The 22,934-nt window shown below is 37.5% G+C and overlaps 1 protein-coding gene across 5 annotated transcripts in view; it reads right to left on the bottom strand.

Moving 5' to 3' along the window:
• Positions 1-276: 276 nt before the first annotated feature.
• LOC122402394 (protein scalloped) overlaps positions 277-22,934 on the bottom strand; it is a 208,216-nt gene continuing 185,558 nt past the window's right edge. For 4 of the 5 annotated variants that reach the window (XM_043405137.1, XM_043405139.1, XM_043405138.1 and 1 more), the window contains 6 exons: positions 19,588-19,718; positions 10,307-10,462; positions 8,393-8,608; positions 7,764-7,993; positions 5,897-6,131; positions 277-4,727 (listed from right to left, as the gene is read on the bottom strand). In XM_043405137.1, the coding sequence (XP_043261072.1) occupies positions 4,614-4,727; positions 5,897-6,131; positions 7,764-7,993; positions 8,393-8,608; positions 10,307-10,462; positions 19,588-19,718 (1,082 nt within the window). In that variant the 3' untranslated portion in view covers positions 277-4,613. The remainder of the gene's footprint in view (positions 4,728-5,896; positions 6,132-7,763; positions 7,994-8,392; positions 8,609-10,306; positions 10,463-19,587; positions 19,719-22,934) is intronic. The other variant, XM_043405141.1, reaches the window with a different exon arrangement.

Below are 22,934 nucleotides of genomic sequence, written 5' to 3'. Positions count from 1 at the left end.
AATAGCAGCCTACATTGAATGAAAAATGGCTCTGAACTTCGAACATTTATTTTTAAATTTAGAGTCTGATAAAATGGTACGATGAATCAATCTTTAAAAAGGTTCCACAGTTTTAGTAACACCTTGCATAATTCGAATAATAATAGCCAGCTTTTGCTGGTAATTAAATAAATGCAATTTCTTTTTATATCAATTATTTATTTTCCATACAAATTATAAACATGTTTTTCAAATACTGTACATATACTGAATTCTATTATATTTTTAAACCTCTAATTTAATGATATATCATTTCGTTCTTTATTTACTTGTTAAATCAACTACTTTGATCCTCGTTTCATTTTATTTATGATAATATACAGGTAGATCCCATTCTTTCTGATCAATATTTCATTTAATCATTTTTATAATCAAGCTCAATTCTTTGATATGGCAGTATATGAAGAAATATAAATTTCAAATCTGTGTGAGTTTTTAATTTTTGCACATAATTCAACGATTTCTGCACATAATACGCTATTAGGATTGCAGTCGATGTTTTCATAGAGATAACGATTTGTGGTAGTTCAAACATATTCGCCAAAAAATTTTAGAATTTCCAATTGTCGTTATAAAACTAGATTGCAGATGTATCGTAACATTGAAACAAATCAAATTTTTTTTACATTTTATAATTATTTGCCTGACGGATGAGTCTCTATGAAAATACGGACAAAATATTTTAATGTTTCATTTTCATAGTGTTGAACCGATTTCACGATATACAAATAAAACGATTTTTGTTCTCGCCGTACTTCTAACAGTACATAAACGTAGCCACTGGAACTTTTCTTTTGATGATCTTTATGTAAATATGTACAAAGATATTTAACAAATTTCGGTTTGTCATTGATCGTATTATGTATTGTGTACAGTGGGAATTCTTTTTTTATCCTCCTAATCTACTTCTGCGTTTTGTATCTTTATTGGATTTCGATTTTTTCTGATATCATCAATATAGAGTGAGAGAGTGCTATTTTCTATCTTCACAGAAGACATAGATAAATATATATTTTCATAATCTTTTCTTATAAATGTAATTCGCTTACTTTAAAATCATTATTCGTTAATGTTAATAATATTAGTGTCGGTGCTCCTTTTTTCGATTTCATACTCCTCCCGTTATTTTTTTCTTTTTCCTCGAAATAAAAATTCGCATAACCGAAATGAGATTTGAGTATGTTTCAAAGACATTGCGAAATATGTTTTTTTTTCCTCAATAATAACGCCTCATTATAAGTCGATTTAAAACCTCGAGATGCATGTTCGTCTACTGAACGATTAAACAAAACGACCTGTATTGAGACAATCTCTGTCTGCATTATTAAACAATTTTTTGGACATTCTTTCGAATCAACATGAAATTTTAGGGGGAAATGGATGCCAAATATAAAATTTTAACTTCAGAAATTAAACAGTTTTCAAGATATTAATAAAGAAATATTGAAAATTATATATGTATATCGCCGCTTAAATATACGTATTTGTCCCACAGAAAATGGGCTTTATGTCAAATTTTAACTTTGTCGCCTGGAAAAAGTTACATTGCAATATACCATTCTAATCGAACCTAAACATTTATAGTACGGAACAAAAGATAGCCAAAGCTAACTTAGTATCTCGAAAACTATTAAATTCCCGAGACCTTTATATTTAACATCCATTCACCCTCTAAATTCCAAGTCGATCAATTTTACTCTTTCTTCCAAATGATACAAGAACAAAATTATTAAACAAAAAGTACAATAAATTAATTTAAAAACAACGTCACGTAAGAACATCTCGACGGTTCCAATTCCACTTTAATGTACACAGAATTTTTCAAAATTACAATGTATAGATAATAATATGTAAAAACAACGCTTATGATCAATTATTACAAAAAAAAAAAGAAATGTAACAATAAGTAAAAATTGTGAAAGCTGCCACTTATCGAACGAAAGCCACATACGTTATTATTTAAATATAAGTTCCTTCGTTATTCAGTCAATCACTTAGCAAATTCAATTCTCACCCCAAATAAAAAGCGACATTATTTCTGACTAAAAGAGAGATCAAAATACATTGCCACTTGTTGCATAAAAGTTAATTAAAGTAAAAATACAATAAGTATTATTAATATTTTCTTAAAGCATAGATGATTCTTTCCTGTATATCTTAATATTCACTGCCTTACAGGCGAGTTCTGTTTTGGAACATACAATTGATCAGATTAAAGAATACGTAAAATGTTTTCTGCAAATTTACACGCATAGTTTCTGCGAGAGATGCGACTAAATAAAACTGATCGTAAAATAATGATCCTCTACTCCTTAAATAATTGTTACTATGATCATGAAACAGAATCTCTGCATTGAACTTTTGTGGTCCATGTGTTGAATGTCAAAATGATATTTAAGTACGAAACAAATTATCAAGCAAGATTTCCGTGATAGTATGCTCAAATTTAGAGAGCTGCAATGAAATCACGCTATACCGTTGTTGGTTTTCGTAACAATGGAGAACCAAGTTCAAGTAACAGATGTACTACATATGCTTGAACTTCGGTATCCTTCAGACGGAAAGTCGTGGTATCGGATCGTCAAGTTAAAGAGGAAACATCTCTGTCACCTGTTTCGACTTTCTGATGGACACTGTCCGTATCTAACGTGTGCAATCGATGTAATCAAACGCATTGCTTTACAACTGTAGTAGAAAGATAAAAACAAACGAAATATGCTTAGTAAGAAAGTCATTCACGTAAGAACTATAGAAAAAAAAAGAAAAAAAAAGAAAAGATCTTAGAAGTACGAGAAAGAAAGTGATTACAATAAATACAAACACATCCCTCTAATCTAAGTGTCGCTGCCTAAGAGTGGGTGGGTTTGCACAACTGTAAGTGCGTTTAAAAGATTAACTTTTACAAATACGTAAAAAAAACGACGACCAAAATGTCTCATCTTCCTTTCTTTTATCTGATCATTGAGAATTAAAAAGCTCTGCAGCGAAAACTCTTACGTTAGTTGTAATAATAGCTAAGAAAGAGAAAACAGTTCTACAACAAAAAGCTTAAGGAAAGGTGTGTAACGTTTCACCATATTATTCTTGACTGTGCTCGCTTTTGATAATAAAAAAAAAAAAATTATAATAATGATAATGTAACCAAGGAGACTTAAGAAATCATAATGGCATACATCTCTATTAAACTTCCTTTTCGTTTAAAACTTAGAAATCACTTAGATAACTTTATACATGATCATTTATAACAATGTAAATTGTAATCATTGCATTAATATTTAACATATATATTCTTATATGTAATATATGTATATCTGCGTGTGGATGTCTTGTCTGATCTATTCCCTAGTTTAATAATAAAACTATAATACTAAATTATGTTGGTACCACGCCTTTCCGAGATCAGAGTCTGTTTCCTTTTTTTTTTTTTTTACGGTACTTTTTTTTCTATCTTGGTACATACACTATTATCGACGCATTCTCATACCAAATTTATTGTCAATTTTTTAACTTAACTTTTATTATATCTCTTTATTAAAACCACGACGATTTTCGGTTCGTCTGTTTGCGAATGACGGAAATATTCATAAAATATATACGATTATATCTGTTTTAATATAAAATTTACAATTCCGAAATTTGGAACGTGCTTTCTGGCAATACACGCGAGAAACTCTTTCCGTAATATACTAAAACACGCGTGCCAATTATTTAATACAATTTTTATCAGTTTTGAATCAAACTCAAGCTCGGGCTGGGCAGTACTCCTAACGTGTATGTGAAATGTGTGTACGTGCGCGTGTCTCTGTGTGTATGTGTGTGTGTGTGTGTGTGTGTCAATTTCAAGTTCTCTTTAACGAGTTTCGCAGAAAATGTTTCCGAATATCATATTAAATATACAATCTAGTCATAATGCGGATCGATTAAAATAATTAAACGCATCTTGGATTTAAACAGCAATTCTTAAGCGTGTGTTTAAAAATCTACGTTTGACATAAATTTTATCCGACACACGATCTGTTAACGCTGTCACTTCTTTTTTTTTTATTTAAACAACGGAACATTTTCGATGGAAACTCGGTTAAACGAATATGTGAGATGTGTATACATATAAACATATGTATATATATAGTTCGAGCGTGTTTACAATCATGTATTCACGCTTAACCCTTTGAAGCGTACATTTAAGAGCAATCCGCGTGATAAGTAACTGATAAAAAATTCAGATTGTAAAAAATACACTTCTGTAACGTACAGGTCGACTAAAACTACAAATTCTGTAAATTACAATATATAATATAAATATTATATTTAACGTTCGTAAATATTCTATTTATACCGTAAAAAAGTATACGTTGCCCCCGTTAATCGTGTCACGGGCGAAACTAGCATTGAGCGAAGTAAAGAAATGATAGTAACTTACGTTAAACTCGTGGTCGTACGCAATTGACCACCGTACTTCAAAGGGTTAATATACCTGGTGTGTAATTGTATGTATGCGCGTATGGATGATTTTTTTATGTGATGGTAGGCACTGATGGGGGTGGATGGCTGCATGGCGAGCAGGTTCAAGCAGGCTAGTCCTTGATCAATCTGTATATGTGATGTTGCGCACCGTGCTCGGATGTCGACACTTCGAACACGTATGCCGTGCATAATAACGTTTCCTGCGTATCCCTGTTCGTAACAACCTGGAAACAAAACACAGAACCACCATTATTTTCAAATTCGTACATCTATACGAATTAACCATATTGCGCAAGAACGACGGTGAAAAGAAACAAACTAAATAATTTAAAAATCATCCAAATCGCGTCACGTTTTAAAAGAAACTCCATAAGTAAGCTACGATTTTTAAATGCCAGTCGTCGATTGTTTATAAAGAATCAGGCACATTGCATTAGTTGCTTTGTTCCAACCATGTCGCCTTTAATGTTTCACTATTTTCAAGGGAGATCTCCAAGTCGGTGATAGAAATGATCTTCCAAAGAATCGAGTCTGACGATCTTTCAAAGAGTCTTTACTCTGTACTATGGTTCTGCATCGGGTCAGCGAGCCCACCGGATGTTAAACTCTAATGTGTTCCTACGCCACACTATTGTTCTCCCACCTCTGCCACCAAATCCAATCCTAACCCAAATTTAATCTAAATCCAAGTCACATATGAGAACACATAGTCGAATATGTTACGTTGCAAATACTTTTGCGCGTTACTCGGAAACTAAAGGCCGAGCGCGGCTGCTCTATGTACAGAGAAAAGTTGTTCGGAATGTTGATCTTGATAACATGTTTTAAGGCCATTGAAAACGCCGAGGTGTGCGTATTTCTATACGGGGTGGCCCAATAACTATGACCATCATGAATATTTTCATTTACAAAATTTTTAAATAAAGTCTTTTCGTATCTCGAAAAATTACAGACGTGTTCAAGGTGGTTATAATTATTAAACCACTCTTTAATTACTATGTCAAGTAAATACAGCTTACTAATGACATAACCAAATGACAACTATAAGAATCTCGATACTTGACACTGTATTTATATTTCCTCGATAATTGATGTATCAATAATTAAATAGATCACACCGTAATGATTGCTAGGGCAAATGTATTAACCGCAAGTTACTTGTAGTAGTTCATTTGCGCTTTAATGATTGCCAGGGGATGAGACTATAATGTCTAACGTCTGTAAGTGACTAGGAGATTTGGAAATATTACAAGAATTTCAATCCCGCAAACGAGTACGCGATTGCTTGTTTGTGCACTTAAGTACATATTCGCTAGTCGAGATGTACGCCCGAGCTATTCATTACCTCCATGGTTGGTAATAATTTACACGCAGAAAATAAATTATATCATACCTGGAGAATGGTGAAATTCTCGAGTACGCTGTTCATCATGTACTTCTCCGGCAGGTGCTTCAATTTGTGTATGAAATTGATCATGTACTCGCACATTGGTGAACGGCTAATACGATAGACGAACCTGCCATTTTCGAACCTAGCGTATTCCGTCTCCACTTTCTCCACCACCTGTTTTCCGAAAGAGCAAACTTTGGTCGAACACGTTATCGTCATGTTTTCGTTGCTCTCGTACCTGTTCAAAAATCAGTCGCGTTAGTAACAAAGTTTCAGTTTTTTCAAAGAAAAAAAATAAAAAAAAGTTATGTTTCGGATGAAAGTTACTCTATTCAGAGGGGGGCACGTTACGATGGTCGTAACTTCGTTTCTGGCGGGTGGCGAATCTGAGATCTCAATATCACCTTTGTGCGTTTTGACGAAAACAATTACTATCGTTTAGACGGGCATACGGCTTGCACGCAGACGAATCCACTAATCTATGATACGCAAGATCATTCAAGATCAAGTTCTAGCAAACGTCAAGAATATTTTCGAAACTTTGCTCGACGTAAAAATCCGAGAATTGCGACCTCGATCTTCGACGCAACGATTTACATCGATCCTTGAATGATCGTTCAACTATGTGGTTCGAACTTTGTTGGATATACTCGTCGACACGCTGCCCTTACCTGGATTTTCATATTTTCCAGTATGTTGGACTCTTCTCTGTAAACTTCATTCTCCAAATAACCCCATAAAAAGAAATCCAGAGGAGTTAACCCTAGAACACCAACATCAAAATACAACGTCTTTTCAAATCGCTGTAACTTTTTTTAAACTTCACGGATTTACGCTTAGTGTGGCTAGTTTTTTTTTCTCTTGAGTCTACGGATTACGAACGTATGCGTAGAAAGATGATTCGAGTAAATTAAAACGTTTAAATAAATTAAAACGAACATTAACGAATGGCGTCATGAAGGAAATGGTAAAAGCTCAAATACGATCGTTGGAAGCGATACACCCATGTTGGTGTTCCCAGGGTTAAGTCCGGTGATTTTTGTGGAAATGTAATGGTACTTCTTCTTTATCATTATGTTTCTTTCGCCATTTCTTGTGGCGAGAAAAATTACGTCAAATGTATTAGGAACGTATCTCGGAGAAAATCTACTTATAAATGCAGAAATAATACGCGTGGCTATTAAAAGTAATTATCCAACGAAACATTTATAATATTTTTTCTAAGAAGATTTTATGCGTATGTTCGACGATCTGTTCTGTCTCCTGTCTGTTCGATCGATGGTCTCGTCGCCATTGATCGATCACAACCCTTTCTTACATTTTTCTAACCCTCGCTGATTGGTCCTTATTAAATATTGGCGATTACTAATCGGCGAACTTGGGTTAACTCCAGTTCTAAGGAACAAAACACAAGGAAAACTAAAAGTATAAAGAGAAGGAACGGTATAACCATGATCCAATTATCCTACGAGTGCTTGTCGAAACTGTGTCTTCGAATTTTAACGTGGGAGAAAGTTTCGAAAACATTCTCGATATTTACTTTCAGTAACTTTGCATATTATACACCATTGAATTCGCATTTGTGTAAGCTGCATATCTGGGTAAAAAAAAATAAATAAATAAACGATTCTATACAGGGAGAAAAGTACGGATCTATAAGAAAAAGTCACCCCTTTCGAAACAGCGCAAATTTCACCTGAAGTTTCATGAAATATCAGTGGTTTTTCAGATATAGATATCAAATACATCTCAATTTAAAAACCATGGACCATAATAGATTGTGCTATTTATCGATGAATAAATTCTGATGAATTCACTTTGGATTCCCGTAGCTAAAACTATCTGAACGCAAAATGAAAAATTTACTTACTGGCTAGTCACACCGTAGAAGGCTCCAGCTTCATCCTGGATGTTCGTATTGAGATCAGCCCAGAATTTAACGAGAAAAAAGGCTGCCTGAGGTCCTTTATCGTACAGTTCCTTCAAGCCACCCTTTTTCTCTGGGAATTTGTCGTATATCTGCCTAACGTCAACAGCCTCCAGTAACGGATCTGCGTAAGTCGCAGATCCTCCTATGTGGACGAACAGGTGTTTGTGGTACTGTAAAACGCAAGAAAAAAACATTCGAACGTTAATTACGGTCGAATTAAAACGTATAACGTGACGATAGAGACATTTAACATTAAACATTAAATACAAAGGGCAAAATAATATTCTCCTCGAGCTCTGGTGAATACACAACCAATTTTGTTATATCTAAAAAGGGGTCATATTTTAACACTTTGACTTTGACAATTTCAACTTATTACGTTTGTTGAGGTTACATTTATAATTCCTTATAATAATATTCCTAGCATCTTCGTGTATTTCACTTTGGTGTACAATATCAGTGGTGACGGGCAACTTAAAGTGTTAAGAGTAAATAAAAGGGGTTCATTCGAATTGCCTCAATCATCTTGAGTTTTTTTGATAAAATTTCGAATCAAAAACAGTGCTTACAATATCCTGATCTCTCTGTTGATCCATGTAAGCCGAAAACTCGACGAGTCTGAGCTTGTGGGTTGCAATGGCACGTCCTTCCCAGGGCGGGGGTGGTTGAGCCTGGACCATGTCACCGCTCGAGACCGCCGTCGCTGGTTTCCCGGTGTACGCCGGCTGCGAGAACGGCTTGACATCCTGGGACGTTCCTGGCTGCAGACCCGGCTGCCAAAATTGCTGAAAAGTAGAATGTCCGGGTTCTTTTTGCTACCTCGAAACCTCTGGTGCGTCGCGATTCAACATTTTCAGATTTATTTCTAGAACAAGACGGCCGACAGTTGCCTGGAGACATTAGTCACGTGCAGTTAAGCTCATAATAGCAACGATAAAAACATTGTGTACTGTCGGTTTCGTAGAAATAAATCGTTTTGAACGCGTTCAGTTGCCGTTTTCGAAGAAAAAATTAGGCGTCTTCCTATTCGTGAAACAATTTGTCCATTCGCGTAAAATTTTTTAAATCGGGAACATCGAGATTGCGTGAGGAAGAGACCTTACTTTTTCTCCGTGAGCCAGCGAGCCCTCGGGCGAGGAACGATCGTAAACGCTTCAGAGTAAGGCGATAGAAAATAAAACACAAAAGAAAAAAAAAAAAAAACATATGTACATATAAGTGAAGGAAAATAATAGTAGTCGTATTATATGAAGAGAGAAAGACAGTTTGGTAAGCCACAATGACGCCTCGCAACGTATACACGCGTATACGTGTGTATGTATGCCCAGATGATTACATATGTAAAAAATAGAACGACGGACAAATTGAACAATACACAACAAGGACCCCCAGGGGCGTAGCAGCAGAGAGCGTAGGGGGTAACGTTTTGCGAGGATGGTTAGTGTTTGCTCGCGCCAAGCTTCCACGATTAAGAAAAGAAAAATTGCGAACCGTAGTCGTAGTCGTAGTTGCCCCCAAAAGCTGGTTTTTTTCTTTCCACGGATGGACAGTATCGTGAAATGCGACGCGAACGACGAAGAAAGAATCGATAAATGGAAGAGAGCAGCGATGTAAGATCGAGAAAAAGCGAGTGCACGCGCCCGTGTCGAAGACAGAGAGAGAGAGAGAAAGAGAATAAATGACAGAAACGAATAAAAGGGGGAAAAAGCTACCCGAGCACCTTCTGTAACTTATTGCGCCGCTGTCGTTTATTCTCGAAGGAGACGCTTTGTCGAATAGACGGCCGTTATTGTGGAACGAAACACGGGGAGAAATATGTGCAAATCCTACGTTCGAACAACGTCAAAAAATGAAACTTTCGAAATGAAACGGAGATTAGGTGGCAGTTTTGTTAATTACGCGAGACGATACATCACAAAAGCGAAAGACCATCGATCGTTTACGTTTGGAGTATGAGTGAAATGGTTAGGTCAGTCGACAAACCACACGATCGTGACCGCCATCTTGCAAGCGGATAAAATGGTTATAGGGCGAAGCAGTTAGAAAAAAAAAAAAAAAAAATCTTCAAAGAAGAAGCCAAACCCCGAACAGTGTAGCGATTAATGATTAACATCCTTAAGACGACGAGACACCGTTTGTCCATTCCGTTCGACCCTTCAGCGTCTCGATCAAACGGCGCGTGTCCGTGACGCATCGAACGTCGTCGATCACCGGGAGAACGCTTTAATTAATCGCTCGAATTACGGCGAGCTCCCTTTAATTAACCCGCGCCTCGATCGAGTAATCTCGTTTCGCGTGCATCGCGATTAGCAGTTTCGCTTCGCCGTTCGCGGGAGCAACGCGCACGATCTTTCTCTCTTTTCGCGTTCGTAGTCACCGTGTCTCGTCGTCTCGTACCCCGAAAGCTCGTGGCTCGTTCGAAAAGAAATCGCAGGCCGATAAAAATAAAGTTTCCAAGGGGTTTCCCGTGATTCGGGACTTACCGCTCCGGGATAGGAGACAGGGGTGGAAGCGTGAAGGGCAAGGGGTCCCACGAGGGCGGGGGGCATCTTGTTGTGTATCGCACTCCCAGCTGATACTATCTGGGCGCTTGACATGCTCGACATTGTCTGGAGCGCCTTCTCCTTGGCGGCTTGATCCTAACAAATTGTCAAACCGATTACAACGCATTGCCGCGTGACGAGGAACCATCGCAAACACTCTTCAACTCTGTACATCCATAATACAACGTTTACTATCTAATTCTGTTACGACGCTACCCCGTGAGTTGCATCGGCCACGTTCCATAAACTTAAGTTCGTACATGTATGTATGCGATCATTAGGGATGCTAACTTGTGTCACTTGAGACCCGTATGTTCGCAAAGATATATGGGCGAAGGATTATTCGCTACCCACGCGATGCAAATTTCAGGTTTGAGGCGACGAGTTTGTCAAACGAGTCGATCAGGATATACTAAGATTTTATTACGTTGCATCTAAAAGTCTTAGTGCAGTAAACCCCCGATTATCCGGCATACTTGGAGCTGGGGAAATGCTGGAAAATCAAATATACGAGGAATTGGATCATTTTCATGGGGATTTTGTCACTTTATGCGATTAAGGAACAACTTTTCCAACATTGTTAGAATTTCTACATATTCATCACTAAAATACGCATTGTTTGCATTTTTAAACATTAAAATCCCCCAATCCGTTCAAGAGTTATGATGTTTCAAACATACGCATGAAAGGGGTATCAGACAGACATTGTCAGATATTATATTTTCGATAATGAATTTTTTTCTCGAAAGTGTGTAGGATTTCGAGGGTATGTCTATTGGCCAAAAATGATTATAATTGACCTCTGCAACCAAAAATAATTTTTCTACAACAATTTGAAATTTTGTTATTTTGTCGAAAAATTTCACACCTATTCGAATTTTTTTCTCGAAAGTGAGTATGATTTCGAGGGTATGTCTATTCACCAAAAATGCTTGTAATCGACCCTCGGAGCCGGAAATAATTTTTTTAGAACGATTTGAAATTTTTCTTTCGGTCGAAAAATTTCACACCTTCTCGAATTTTTTTCTCGAAAGTGTATTGGATTTCGAGGATATGTCTATTCACCAAAAATGATTGTAATTGGCCCCTACAACTAAAAATAATTTTTTTAGAATGATTTGAAATTTTTTGCACCTATTGAATTTTTTTCTCGAAAGTGGGTATGATTTCGAGGGTATGTCTATTCGCCAAAAATGCTTGTAATTGGCCCCCGGAACCGAAAATAATTTTTCCTGTCGATTTTACTTAAAAATTCAGTTTTGATTTTCAATAAATCCAACTGTGGGTAATGCAGTAATACAATTTATTAATGAAAAGTAAAGTATTTATTAAATTAAAGTATTTATAAAATTCCTATGCTGATCGACTCGTTTAGCAAAAGCGTTTGTTTGTTTTATGTCTAATGTTCCTTTGAAAATTTTACTTTTAAGCATCGGTATTGAGAGTAGGAGCTCTCATATGCAAGCAATTCGAAGAACCTTTACACAGAAAGTTGATTTCCACGAAAGAACCCTTACTCTCTATACTGTGATCACTTTAGAGAGTTTTGCCCTTGATAAAGACTTTTAAGAACGATCTCCAGTGGGCGTCAAACTTCATGAAACTTGTTCGCGCTAGTACAGATAGACGGAAACCACCAGAGAAGAAACCGTTATCCAAGGGTCGCAAGATCGTTCGCCATTGAGTGCTACGCGGTACAAACCACGGCAGTAAACACGCATGAGTTGTCAACTGGGTAACCGATACACGAAGATGTGTTATCCTACGTTGCATTTATCCGTTTCAAACGCGAGAAACCACTTTAATCGCCGCAGTCAGTGTTTTCCAAAACGATGGACACGATCCATCGTCGGAGCTTATATTTTTCGTGTTTTTAATCTACCAGGGCGGAAAGGTTGGAAACTAGTACTCCGATATCGTGTCATTAAAAGGTTACGATCATTTAAGTTTCTCTATTATTTTGTGTATCGATTCTCGTATTCCGATCTGTGCAATATCGCATGTTACGGTACATTTCTCGGATTAAAAGTATAATGTAAAATTTTGGTGTATCGGTTACCGATTATTGGCAACACACTCGTCCCTGCAAATGTAGATGGCGAATAATTTTCTATGCATCTGCACCCCACGCGGCGGGGGTTGTTTTTTCGTTGGCGGTTTTCGCGTAACTGTGCAAGCATGAATAAGCTTCCTGCCATTCGATGTACACTCGGTACAAACAATTCATACTAACGTAGACTGGTGGCTTCTTTCATTCAAGAAGGGTTGCAAGAGTTCTTGTCAGTCGAGGGACAAATGGCCAAGTTTACCCCTAATTTTGGTCGACATAGCACATCATAGTCTTATGGACCAAAAATCTAATATTCCGAGACATTATAATTGCACGAATCGGTATAAAATAAATCTGCTCTGTCAATAGTTCATGCTACGTAAAATCTGAAATAGATTGTAGAAACATCCAAGAGACTACACTATTATTTATAAAATAATAGTAACACGTAACATATGTATACAAAATACAATGGAGTGTTCAGTAGAATATATGTAAAATATATTAAATTGACAAAGCGTTATTCTTTGGTAGCGATTCACGCGACTGGTCGCTTATATGTAGATTAGATGTTTCGAACGATTAGAGATGGTCCGTCATACAAACGGCGACATAATGATGCAGTCGTCTAACGCCTTCACGCACGAAATCGAACGCGAGTAGCATGCAGAGTAGCTCGAAGTTGATCATTTGTTTCTAAGCTGGCGACAATCCGTATGGTTCGTAATCAGTGTACACCGTACTACGCAAAACTCATTTCAAACATTTGACGCCTATCGCTGGCGACGATCGCTAGTTTCAAACGCAATGAAAATCTCTAAACTGCCCGTCGGTTTGAAACTTTTAAACTCCAATGTATTATAAATATCGAAACGGTGTCGCTATTATCACAGACACGTGTTTAATTCTATTTATCTATGTTGGCGTATCAATGTGAATATTAGACGCGGAATCAGTGTATACCGGCTTCGTTATCTACGGGATACCTTTGCAAACTAGTTTGGAATTGTTTGAACTGGTCTATCACTGAACGAGCCACCTCGAAGAGTATAGCGTTGAACAGTTCGATACGAACGATATTAAATAATAATATTATACTCAAATATAAATCATAACAAAATTTTTTGGTTACTGCAGACTACAATTTGTAACGCACTGTACATGTCAGAAATTATTTGATTAGGCATTTCGTGTCAAACAAAAATTCTCTTCGATCCTCGAAGTAGCGTTCGTACAAATTATTCAACGAATACTATTACTTTAATGTAAGAAACAACGTATGGAAATGGCTACGAAAAGACGAAGGTAGATAATAATAAACTGTCGAGGGACTAAAATATTGAGATAGAGACGAGATGAAAATGTCTAAAACGATCAACTATTTAATTTTCCATTGCCATTCGGATTGCACCGTGTAGATAAAATTAAATCGATAAGCGATTTCTCGTGGTTGTATAATTTCTTCATTTGCCGATACAGAATCCTCCCCCTACCCTCCCCACCCTATCGCTGTTTTAGCATGACCGTGGTTTGATGTCATCGATCGCTATCGAGAAACGGCAATGCAGTTGATTGCAGAAACAAGCCTGGTTTTCGGTCGCGAAATTCGTGGGAATTTTGCGCTTTTATCGGAAAGCCGTCGTTTTAATCAGCGGCTCCAGGCCAAAAATCGCTGACGAGGCGGACGAGAGGTTCGTTCACGTGATATCCGGGAAATTGGCGTGTTCCCCGCCCCCTCGCGCCCCCGTCCGCGGTACAGGGCTTTTCAATTTCGTTCATAAATCCGTAATAGAAGAGCCATTACAAGCTCCACCGTTCGGAATGAAGCGTGCTGCGTAACAATGCCAGCTGTAAAGGGTTCTGGTGGTTCTGTGCATCGAAAAACTTTTCAACTTTTTTCCTATCGACCGTTCTTCCCGCCTTCCATCCCGTAAAAGAAAATATCACTTTTGATCGTGGAACAACAATTACGTCCTTGTGTTTGCATTTTCCTTCGCTGATCTTCGCGGATAAAATTAGTTTGCGTGATAGTTTGTTCTAGCTCTAAAAGCTAGTGGAACTTTTGTTGAGAAATAACGTTGACGGCAATCCTATCGATCGGTGTTCAAATAAAATTGATAGCAACGTTGAGGATAATTATTGAATCGTTCTCGTAGTATAATTAGCGAATGACTAACGTGTCTTCGTTATAGTCTTATGCTCGTAAGTGATACGTTATCGAATAAAGACGATACCGTGGGTGTCGTATTTCGAATCTGTATTGCCGCATGCTAGACCACTAATCACTTTATTGCGACTAACGGGCAAGTTCCGAGAAGTGTTTGCACACAAGTGTGCCGTGTAATGCGAAATCTTTCGTCGAAATGGAAGCCAAATGTAGACGCGGTCAAATCACGATTGCAAAAGAAAAATCACCATGACTGGATAATTTACTTAGTTTTTAGAATAATTTTATTAACAGAAGTACTTTTATCAAAACATTTTTCCTCGTTTGGCACATTATGATTTCAATAATGTAAAAATAGTACGAACAAAATTGTATTTCGAAGTCAAATTGGTACCCTCGCGCGAAGCGTTGCGAATACGAGCGAACGGGAAGCGTCGGATTTCATTTTTACGCGGTGTGATTTGTTAAAAGGAACGCGGACAAGGGGAATTCTAGAATTTAAAAAAGCAAAACAAAACAAAAAAAAAAAAAAACACGATTATCCGCGAAATCGACGGTGCACGCGAAAAAATCTATTCAATTCCGCGGGACCCCCCGTTGTTCGCCGTGCAGCAGCGGGCGCGGTAAATCTGCAGTAGAAAATCAATTCGGTTAATTGAGAGGGAGGTAGCACCGCATGCTTTCCCTTTTTTTTCCACCCCGCGTATTTTTTCTTTTTTTTTTTTTAATTTCTGCGTCTCTCGTTTTCTCTATCTTGCTTGGTATCGCTGTCCCTGTCCACGGCCCCTCATCGCGCAAATACACGCGAGGAATGCAGGATTGGGCGGGTAACGGGCTGGACATGTTTATCGACATTCTGAAACGCCGCTCGGCCGTTTTTGGGTATCGTCAGTTATCGGGGTATACGTTTACACCGCAACAATCAATTACACCGTAACGCTCGCCGGAATTATTTTCGAAATAGATTGCGCGAGGGCCGATCTCCGAAGAATGCGACCTCGAGAAAAATGTTACGGCGTTTCGATTAACCCCCTCGTTACGCGGGACGAAAAACACGCGCAAACGTCGCTCGTAATTACTCGAAAGATACTATCCCGTGTCTTCGTTCTTGCGCCAGCGATCGAAAGAAACCTGGTCGCTGGTACGTTTTTGTCAAAGCAGAGTTGGACGATCCGGCTAAACGGTTGCTTCCCTAAAGATAGTTCATTTTCAAATACACGAATTTTATACAAATTGGTATACGTCTCGTTGCTGAGCTCATTTGATTTTTCATTAGAGTCAAACTTCGCTCGATCTTTTAATGAGAAAAAAAGAAATCTAAACTCTGAATCGCGAGTATGATATATTTGTTGTCCATTTGAATTAAAAAATTATTTAAGAGTCGAAGAAAGGATCCATTTTGTATATAAAACAATAAGCATGTTTTTAAGACTAGAACTACCAAAGCAATCAAAATGACCCATTCGTAATTTCTAATAAAACCTGTAAAAAATTTATTCGACTAAATTTTTGGAAATTTATCGTAATTTTCATTGCATTATACATTTCTTCACGCACCTATCGTTTCAATTTACTTGATATAAATAAACACACTATAATTGTCGGTAGTTCTGGTGTTAATACCAAGTCGAATGCATTTTTCGAATCGATTTCCATCAGAATTAGGAGTGGAGGACGTTCCAAGCGAGTCGTAGGGGTTGTTTTTCGGAGGGCGCCGCGAATATGATATATTTGTTGTCCAATTTGAATTTAAAAGTTATTTAAGAGTCGAAGAAAGGATTCATCTTGTATGTAAAACAATAAGCATGTTTTTAATACCAAGTCGAATGCATTTTTCGAATCGATTTCCATCAGAATTAGGAATGGAGGACGTTCCAAGCTAGTCGTAGGGGTTGTTTTTCGGAGGACGCCGCGAATATAATTTATTTGCTGTTCATTTGAATTAAACAATTATTCAAGAGTCGAAGAAAGGATCCATCTTGTACGTAAAACAATAAGCATGTGTTTAACACTAGATTTGCGGAAGCCATCAATTTGACGGATGTCAGATTCGACGTTTAAAATTCCAGAACGCATAAATATTATTTTTTAACAACTTAAGTTGAATTTGATTGATGCAATGGCATGAATACATATTCTAATTAAAAGAAAAATCGTATTTTAAGGTAATTGTCAACATGAAAAGTATCAATAAATATATATGCGATCAATGCCCGTAAATCTAGTGTTAATACCAAGTCGAATACATTTCTCGAATCGATTGTCAGCAGAATTAAGAGTCAAGGACGTTCTAAGCGAGTCGTAGGGGTTGTTTTTTCGCAAAGTGCCGCGAATCTAATATATTTGTTGTCCATTTGAATTAAAATATTATTTAAGAGTCGAAGAAAGGAGCCATCTTGTAAAACAATAAGCATGTTTTTAATACCAAGTCGAATGCATTTTTCGAATCGATTTCCAGCAGAATTAGGAGTCAGGGGCGTTCCAAGCGAGTCGCGGGGGTTGTTTTTTATCGCAGGGCGCCGCGCTAAAGTTTTGATACGGCGCCTGTGAAAAATTACGGCCACGGTACGGTTCGCCGCGAATGGTCTTTAATGGGTAGGAGCCGTGCAGAAATTAAATAAGGCGCGACCACAGGAAACGTAAACAGCGTGCCTAAAAATTCTTTTACCGCGGAATAAATCGCGGATTTGCCGGGGTAAGCAGGCCCCCGTGCGGTCCTCTCTCCACGTGGAAACCCGGAGGCCAGAAAATTACGTCACACCGGACTGTCCGTAGGCCGGCTGGTTCTCTGAATAATGCTCACGGTATGCGGCCACTGCAGTACCAGATGCAGTCGCTGAAACTGCAGTCGCCGATTCACCTAAAGGCGCGGTTCTTTCCGTGAAATAACGAGGGGTGCGTGTTATTATGTTTCCTTCGGCGTCCATCGCGATCTAACCGGTTGCTTATCGATGAAACTCGATTGGAGTCGCAACGAGGGTGCGTAGCGTTCACCAGGGACTCGTGTTTTGCAAGTAAGCGAAAATCGAATCGAAAATGTGGAGCAAAGTTACTTTGTTTCTTTGTTCGTTGTCGAAAGAATCGAGTTTGAAAATTCTTAGTGAAACACATTCGTGTTTGAGAGGTGAAACTACCCTTAAAAATTGAGGAGGCCGGAAATGCATTTAATCGACTAACTTTAAAGCGACTGAAACTCAACAAAATTGATAGGAATATTGTCCAATTTTCCATTTTCTGGGTGGAGAATATATCGATTAAGGTGTCTTTAAACTCGCCTGTTTTTGCTTTCTATTTTAACACTAACAGTAAGTTATTCTTTTCTTCGCGCATGAGATCGATGATTTACTTTGTAGTTTCGAAGCTTCTGGTAAAAATCGTGAATAAACTTGCGTAACGCGTCAACACAGTCTACGGAAAATATACTTAAATCATTTAATGCACACGCTCGCATTGTTTGTTTTTATTTTCCGAGTCAGGCTAGTCCGGTGCCTGGCGCAAATAAAATGCACCCTCGTTTCCTATCTTCCTCCATTTCGGGCTCGTATCGGCGAATGGAAGCAGCGAACGCACAGTGCTGTGATTTATTAACAGTCGCGCAATTGTTCCCAAATCGCTTTAATAATTCAGCTGTTGATTAAACGGGCCGGGTTCATTTTTACGCGTGATTTATTCCGTTACAAACTACCCTGCGTCGCTCCTGATCGAACGAATTCTCTATTGACGATTAATTTCTGCGCAATCCGAATTCACGGGGAACGGAATTAAATAAAAAGAAGAACAATGCATAAAAAATACAATGAACACGTAAAAATGAACAAATAAATCGTGTCTCTTGGTAAACTCAATTTTAAGGTATTTGATCTATCAACATCTTTATCGTGTCTTTTTCTTCTTTGGTAAAAATACATTTCATGTAACTTTTTGTAATTTTGGTAACGTTGACTGGCATGAAGTTTGAGGCCTTATGAGTTATGCAATTTTATGGTGGATTTTCTTTTTATAATTGATAGCTGATAGTTTTATTCGTCTTTGATATTAACATATGGTAATTTAGTTTAATATGGGCACTGCAGGGAATATAGTTGTTTAAATGCATTAAATATTGAGATGGATAATATTTATGTGTTTGTTATAACTGTTTCTTCAAAACAATGTCTTTCGAGAGAATAGTAATGCAAGCATATTTTGCTTTGTTTCTTACACATAGTGTGGTCGTACTCTTCTATGGCGAATGTACTGCAATACTTTTGCAGCAGGTATGCGTGTAAACTGGGTTAAATGCGTGGAATACAGAATAAGGTACCATGATGAATGTGTTTAATATGATGAACCATACATATATGCCTTAAACGTGATAGTAATCTACAAAAAGCAGATATATATATTAATAGATAAATAGTATATGAATAACGACAGTTCGATTTATTTCATGTTTTCGATACAATACACTTAAATCCATACATCCCATATTCCTCGCACAAATGCCCATATTACCCCTTAGATTCTACTATATTTCTTCTGATAAAAACTGTGTTTGTAGATAGAAGTGTCCGAATAGCTGCATATAATCTTTCAACGCACTAAAACTTATTTAGAATATGCAAACAAAAATATTGCACTTCCGTTACTTTTGTTTATTTTGAAAAGTAATCTTTACTTTGCCCACATTACCCCCCCCCCCCTGTTTCTTTATCTTTTTTCCCCGACATTTGGTTTTGTATATGTATGCTCCTTCTTGGCCTTTCTCGTATCAAAATAAACGATTAAAAACGTAAAATATAATTCGTCAAACGACTCAAGCGCTCCGATCGACCCAGAAATCGTTGTCAATGCCAATCAAATGTTCCTCTGTTTAAACTATAATTGCTTAAACCTCTAAAGCAAGGTGTCAGCCGTTCAGACGTTGTTACAAAATTATACTCAGACTTAAAAATTCATACGCAAACAAAGGAAAATGCGAATGTTCAACTACGGAAAGCGAGCGAAAGATCTTTGGATATTCACCACTTTGAGTTTCGCCTGGACTTCACGTAGTCTTCTCCTAGCAAGGACTTGTATGTGCGAAGAGACCTGCTTTCGCGTTCTCGTCTTGCCTGTTCTCAGTTTGATGTAGCGGGCAATCAGCTCGTTGCGGCCTGCAACAAAAAACAACAACATTAAGTTTATAGGCAACGATTCCCCTTTCATCACTGTCCAAAACTTTTACGGATCCATCCCACAATTTCGCGAAATGAATCGAACTATTCGAAAACGATCATAAACCACAACAGAGAGTTTAAAGAATATTTTATAGAGGAAGTGGAGATATTCAGATATTAATTCTAACATAAGGATGTCCCAATAGTTATACTCGATCAAAGACTGTTAGTGTCATTCTGTAAGATTAGTTTGCAAAGTCTGTTTCTGAACTTCTTTTATTTGCAAAAGCTTCTTTATACAAAAGATTCTATAAAATCGGTCGATTACACTTCGGTTTGTTAGTGAAATCAATCTGTGTGTAAACGTAGAGGTCAAAGATCGTTCAGAAATGTTGGTGAGCGTTCGCAGAACCGAACGCTCGTGTCTGGCGCGCTTTAAAGTCTGCTCAGACTTCATTTTCGTAGCACTCCGTGTTTCTTATTCTTCCGCCAAAGTGTCCTAATAAATTGCACGCCTCTAAACGTAAACGAAAGCAAACAAGTGATCTAGCCGTGGCGGAGAATCTCCCACCGGGGACAATATTCAAGAGCTTGCATGAGAATTCCAATATCGTTGGAATCCTATAAAACTTTGACTACTTGACCAGAAGCAGACCGATCGGGCGCAAATAAACTCTCGACATCGTTGTGAATAGGTCTCGAGCATTTCTGAGAAGGAACTGATAAATCATTTTAGATTAAGCGCTGGTGTATTCTTGATCTTCGTTCAGTAAAGATGGATCCCGTTCATCGCGGTGGGATTCCATATCGCAATTATCAAGTTTTAATGCACTCTTTGACAATCCAAACAACGAAGATAGTAATATACAAAGTATACAGTTAATAGTTTACTGTTTTGTAAAACGTTAAAATCAGAATCCTTCGAACTTAAAATTTAGACACTGAATATAGGATGTTTGGTCAACCCTGAGAAAAATTTTAATGGGAAATTGTGGATGCCAAAATAGGACGAAAATCAAGAATAGTAATTTTTTGATGGAGGCTTTGTTAAAAAATTATTAACGTTTAAAGTTCCGCCCGAAATGAATTTTTTTTTAGAAAGTGAGTAGGATTTTGGGGGTAGGTCTATTCACAAAAATTGCTTGTAATTGACCCCTGCAACCGAAAATAATTTTTTTAGAACGATTTGAAATTTTTTAATTTTGTCAGAAAATTTCACACATTCTTGAATTTTTTTCTCGAAAGTGGGTAGGATTTCGAGGGTATGTGTATCCACCAAAAATTATTGCAATTGACCCCCGCAACCGAAAATAATTTTTCCAGATCGATTTGAAATTTTTATTTTTCGCCGAAAACTTTAGGCACTACCCTTGTCCATTTTTCTTAAAAATTTGTTTTTCATTTTTCACAAATTTGTTTGGCGCTCTACAGAAAAGATGTCTAATACTTTTTTATAGGTACCCATGGGCTCTGCTTTAGAAACAAATTTCAATGAGGTACCTTTACTTTTGTAGGAGTTATGGCCGTTTGAAAATTGGACCAGTTTCATGGGATTTTTCTCAATTTACGGTGTTAAGGAACAAGTTTTCGAATATTTTTGGAATTTCTACATATTCTCCACTAAAATACGCGTTGTTTGCATTTTTAAAAATTAAAAACCTCCAATCCGTTCAGGAGTTATGACATTTTAAAGATTCGCATGAAATTTCAGGGTAGCATTTCTGGCCTCACATTAGATATTCGGTAAAGAATTTTTTTTCTCGAAAGCGCGTAGAATTTCGGGGTATATCTATTCACCAAAAATTATTGTAATTGACCCCTGCAACTAAATATAATTTTGTTAGTATGATTTAAAATTTTTTAATTTCGTCTAACAATTTCAGTATCTACTCGAATTTTTTTCTCGAAAGTGGGTAGGATTTCAGGGTTATATCTATTCACCAATATTGCTTGTAATTGACTCCTGCAACTAAATATAATTTTGTTAGTATGATTTAAAATTTTTTCATTTCGTCTAACAATTTCAGTACCTACTCGAATTTTTTTCTTGAAAGTGGGTAGGATTTCAGGGATATGTGTATTCACCAAAAATGATTGCAATTGAGCCCTGCAACCGAAAATAATTCTTTTAGAACGATTTGAAACTTTCCAATTTCGCCGAATTTCAGGGGAATCATCATTCATGGTCAGACATTTGTATATTCCGTAAGGAATTTTTTTCTCGAAAGTGGGTAGGATTTCAGGGGTATGTGTAATGACCAAAAATGATTTTGATTGACCCCTGCAACTAAATATAATTTTTTTCAGAATGATTTGAAATTTTTTAATAACTTTTTAACGAAGTCTCAATCAAGAAATTGATATTCTTGATTTTCGTCTTATTTTGGCCTCTAAAATCCCCTATTAAAATTTTTTCCCAGGGGTGGCCGAACACCCTGTATATGAATGAGAATGCTAAAAGATAGAAGAAGCAAAACAGAATTTTATTTATCAATTATTTCTGTATTTTCCGTGGATGAACAGGGTTGCATATTTAAAAAAACGTGACTCCCATGATTGAATCTGTCTCGTTTCTTTGGAGGAGTTCCATCCATCCGCGAGCTAATAGTAGCTTTCTTCAATAGTCTCTACCTTCCGAATGTGAATGGCGCGCGTCTTTCCATGGAACGCGGCAATTAAAGACAACAAAGCCTTTTCTCCGGTGAATTCTGTTCAGCGTGAAAGGTGCACGAACCTCACTCGGGTTAATAGCTTTGTGCAACATTGGTACGAGATACACGGGTGCGTGAATTGAACCGACCGAAGGGGTCGAAAAATTACACCGTGGCCATAGGTAGCTCGGATGGGACGGTAACGAGCGCGATAAATTGAAATCAGTCAAAGCGAGGCTGCAACGAAGAAAACGAAAAACGGCGTAAAGGGGGAGAAAAAAAAAATACGGAAAGAAACAACAAAAAAATGATAAATACAGGGGAGGGTGCAACCGGTGAAAAGAGAGACGATGGGAACGAAGATGCTTCTGCTCGTCGCGGTTGCGTCGATATGAAATACAAGCGGCACGAGGACCGAGCTGAATTTCACGGGGGGGGGTGGACGGGGAATGGCGGAGGGGGTGAAAAGTGTGGACGCATGTGAACTCGAATTAATTCGAGCGCATGGTGCATTCAGTTTTCGAGAGCCGATGAAAAACGCGTGCGAGGCTCTTCGCCCGAC

Source organism: Colletes gigas, unplaced genomic scaffold, assembly GCF_013123115.1.
Source record: "Colletes gigas isolate AHSC1104 unplaced genomic scaffold, ASM1312311v1 Colletes_gigas_Sc00035, whole genome shotgun sequence".
In the NCBI taxonomy this organism is placed as follows: Eukaryota; Metazoa; Arthropoda; class Insecta; order Hymenoptera; family Colletidae; genus Colletes; species Colletes gigas.
The sequence above is the reverse complement of the archived record's forward strand: the minus strand, read 5'-3'. Positions and strand labels throughout refer to the sequence as shown.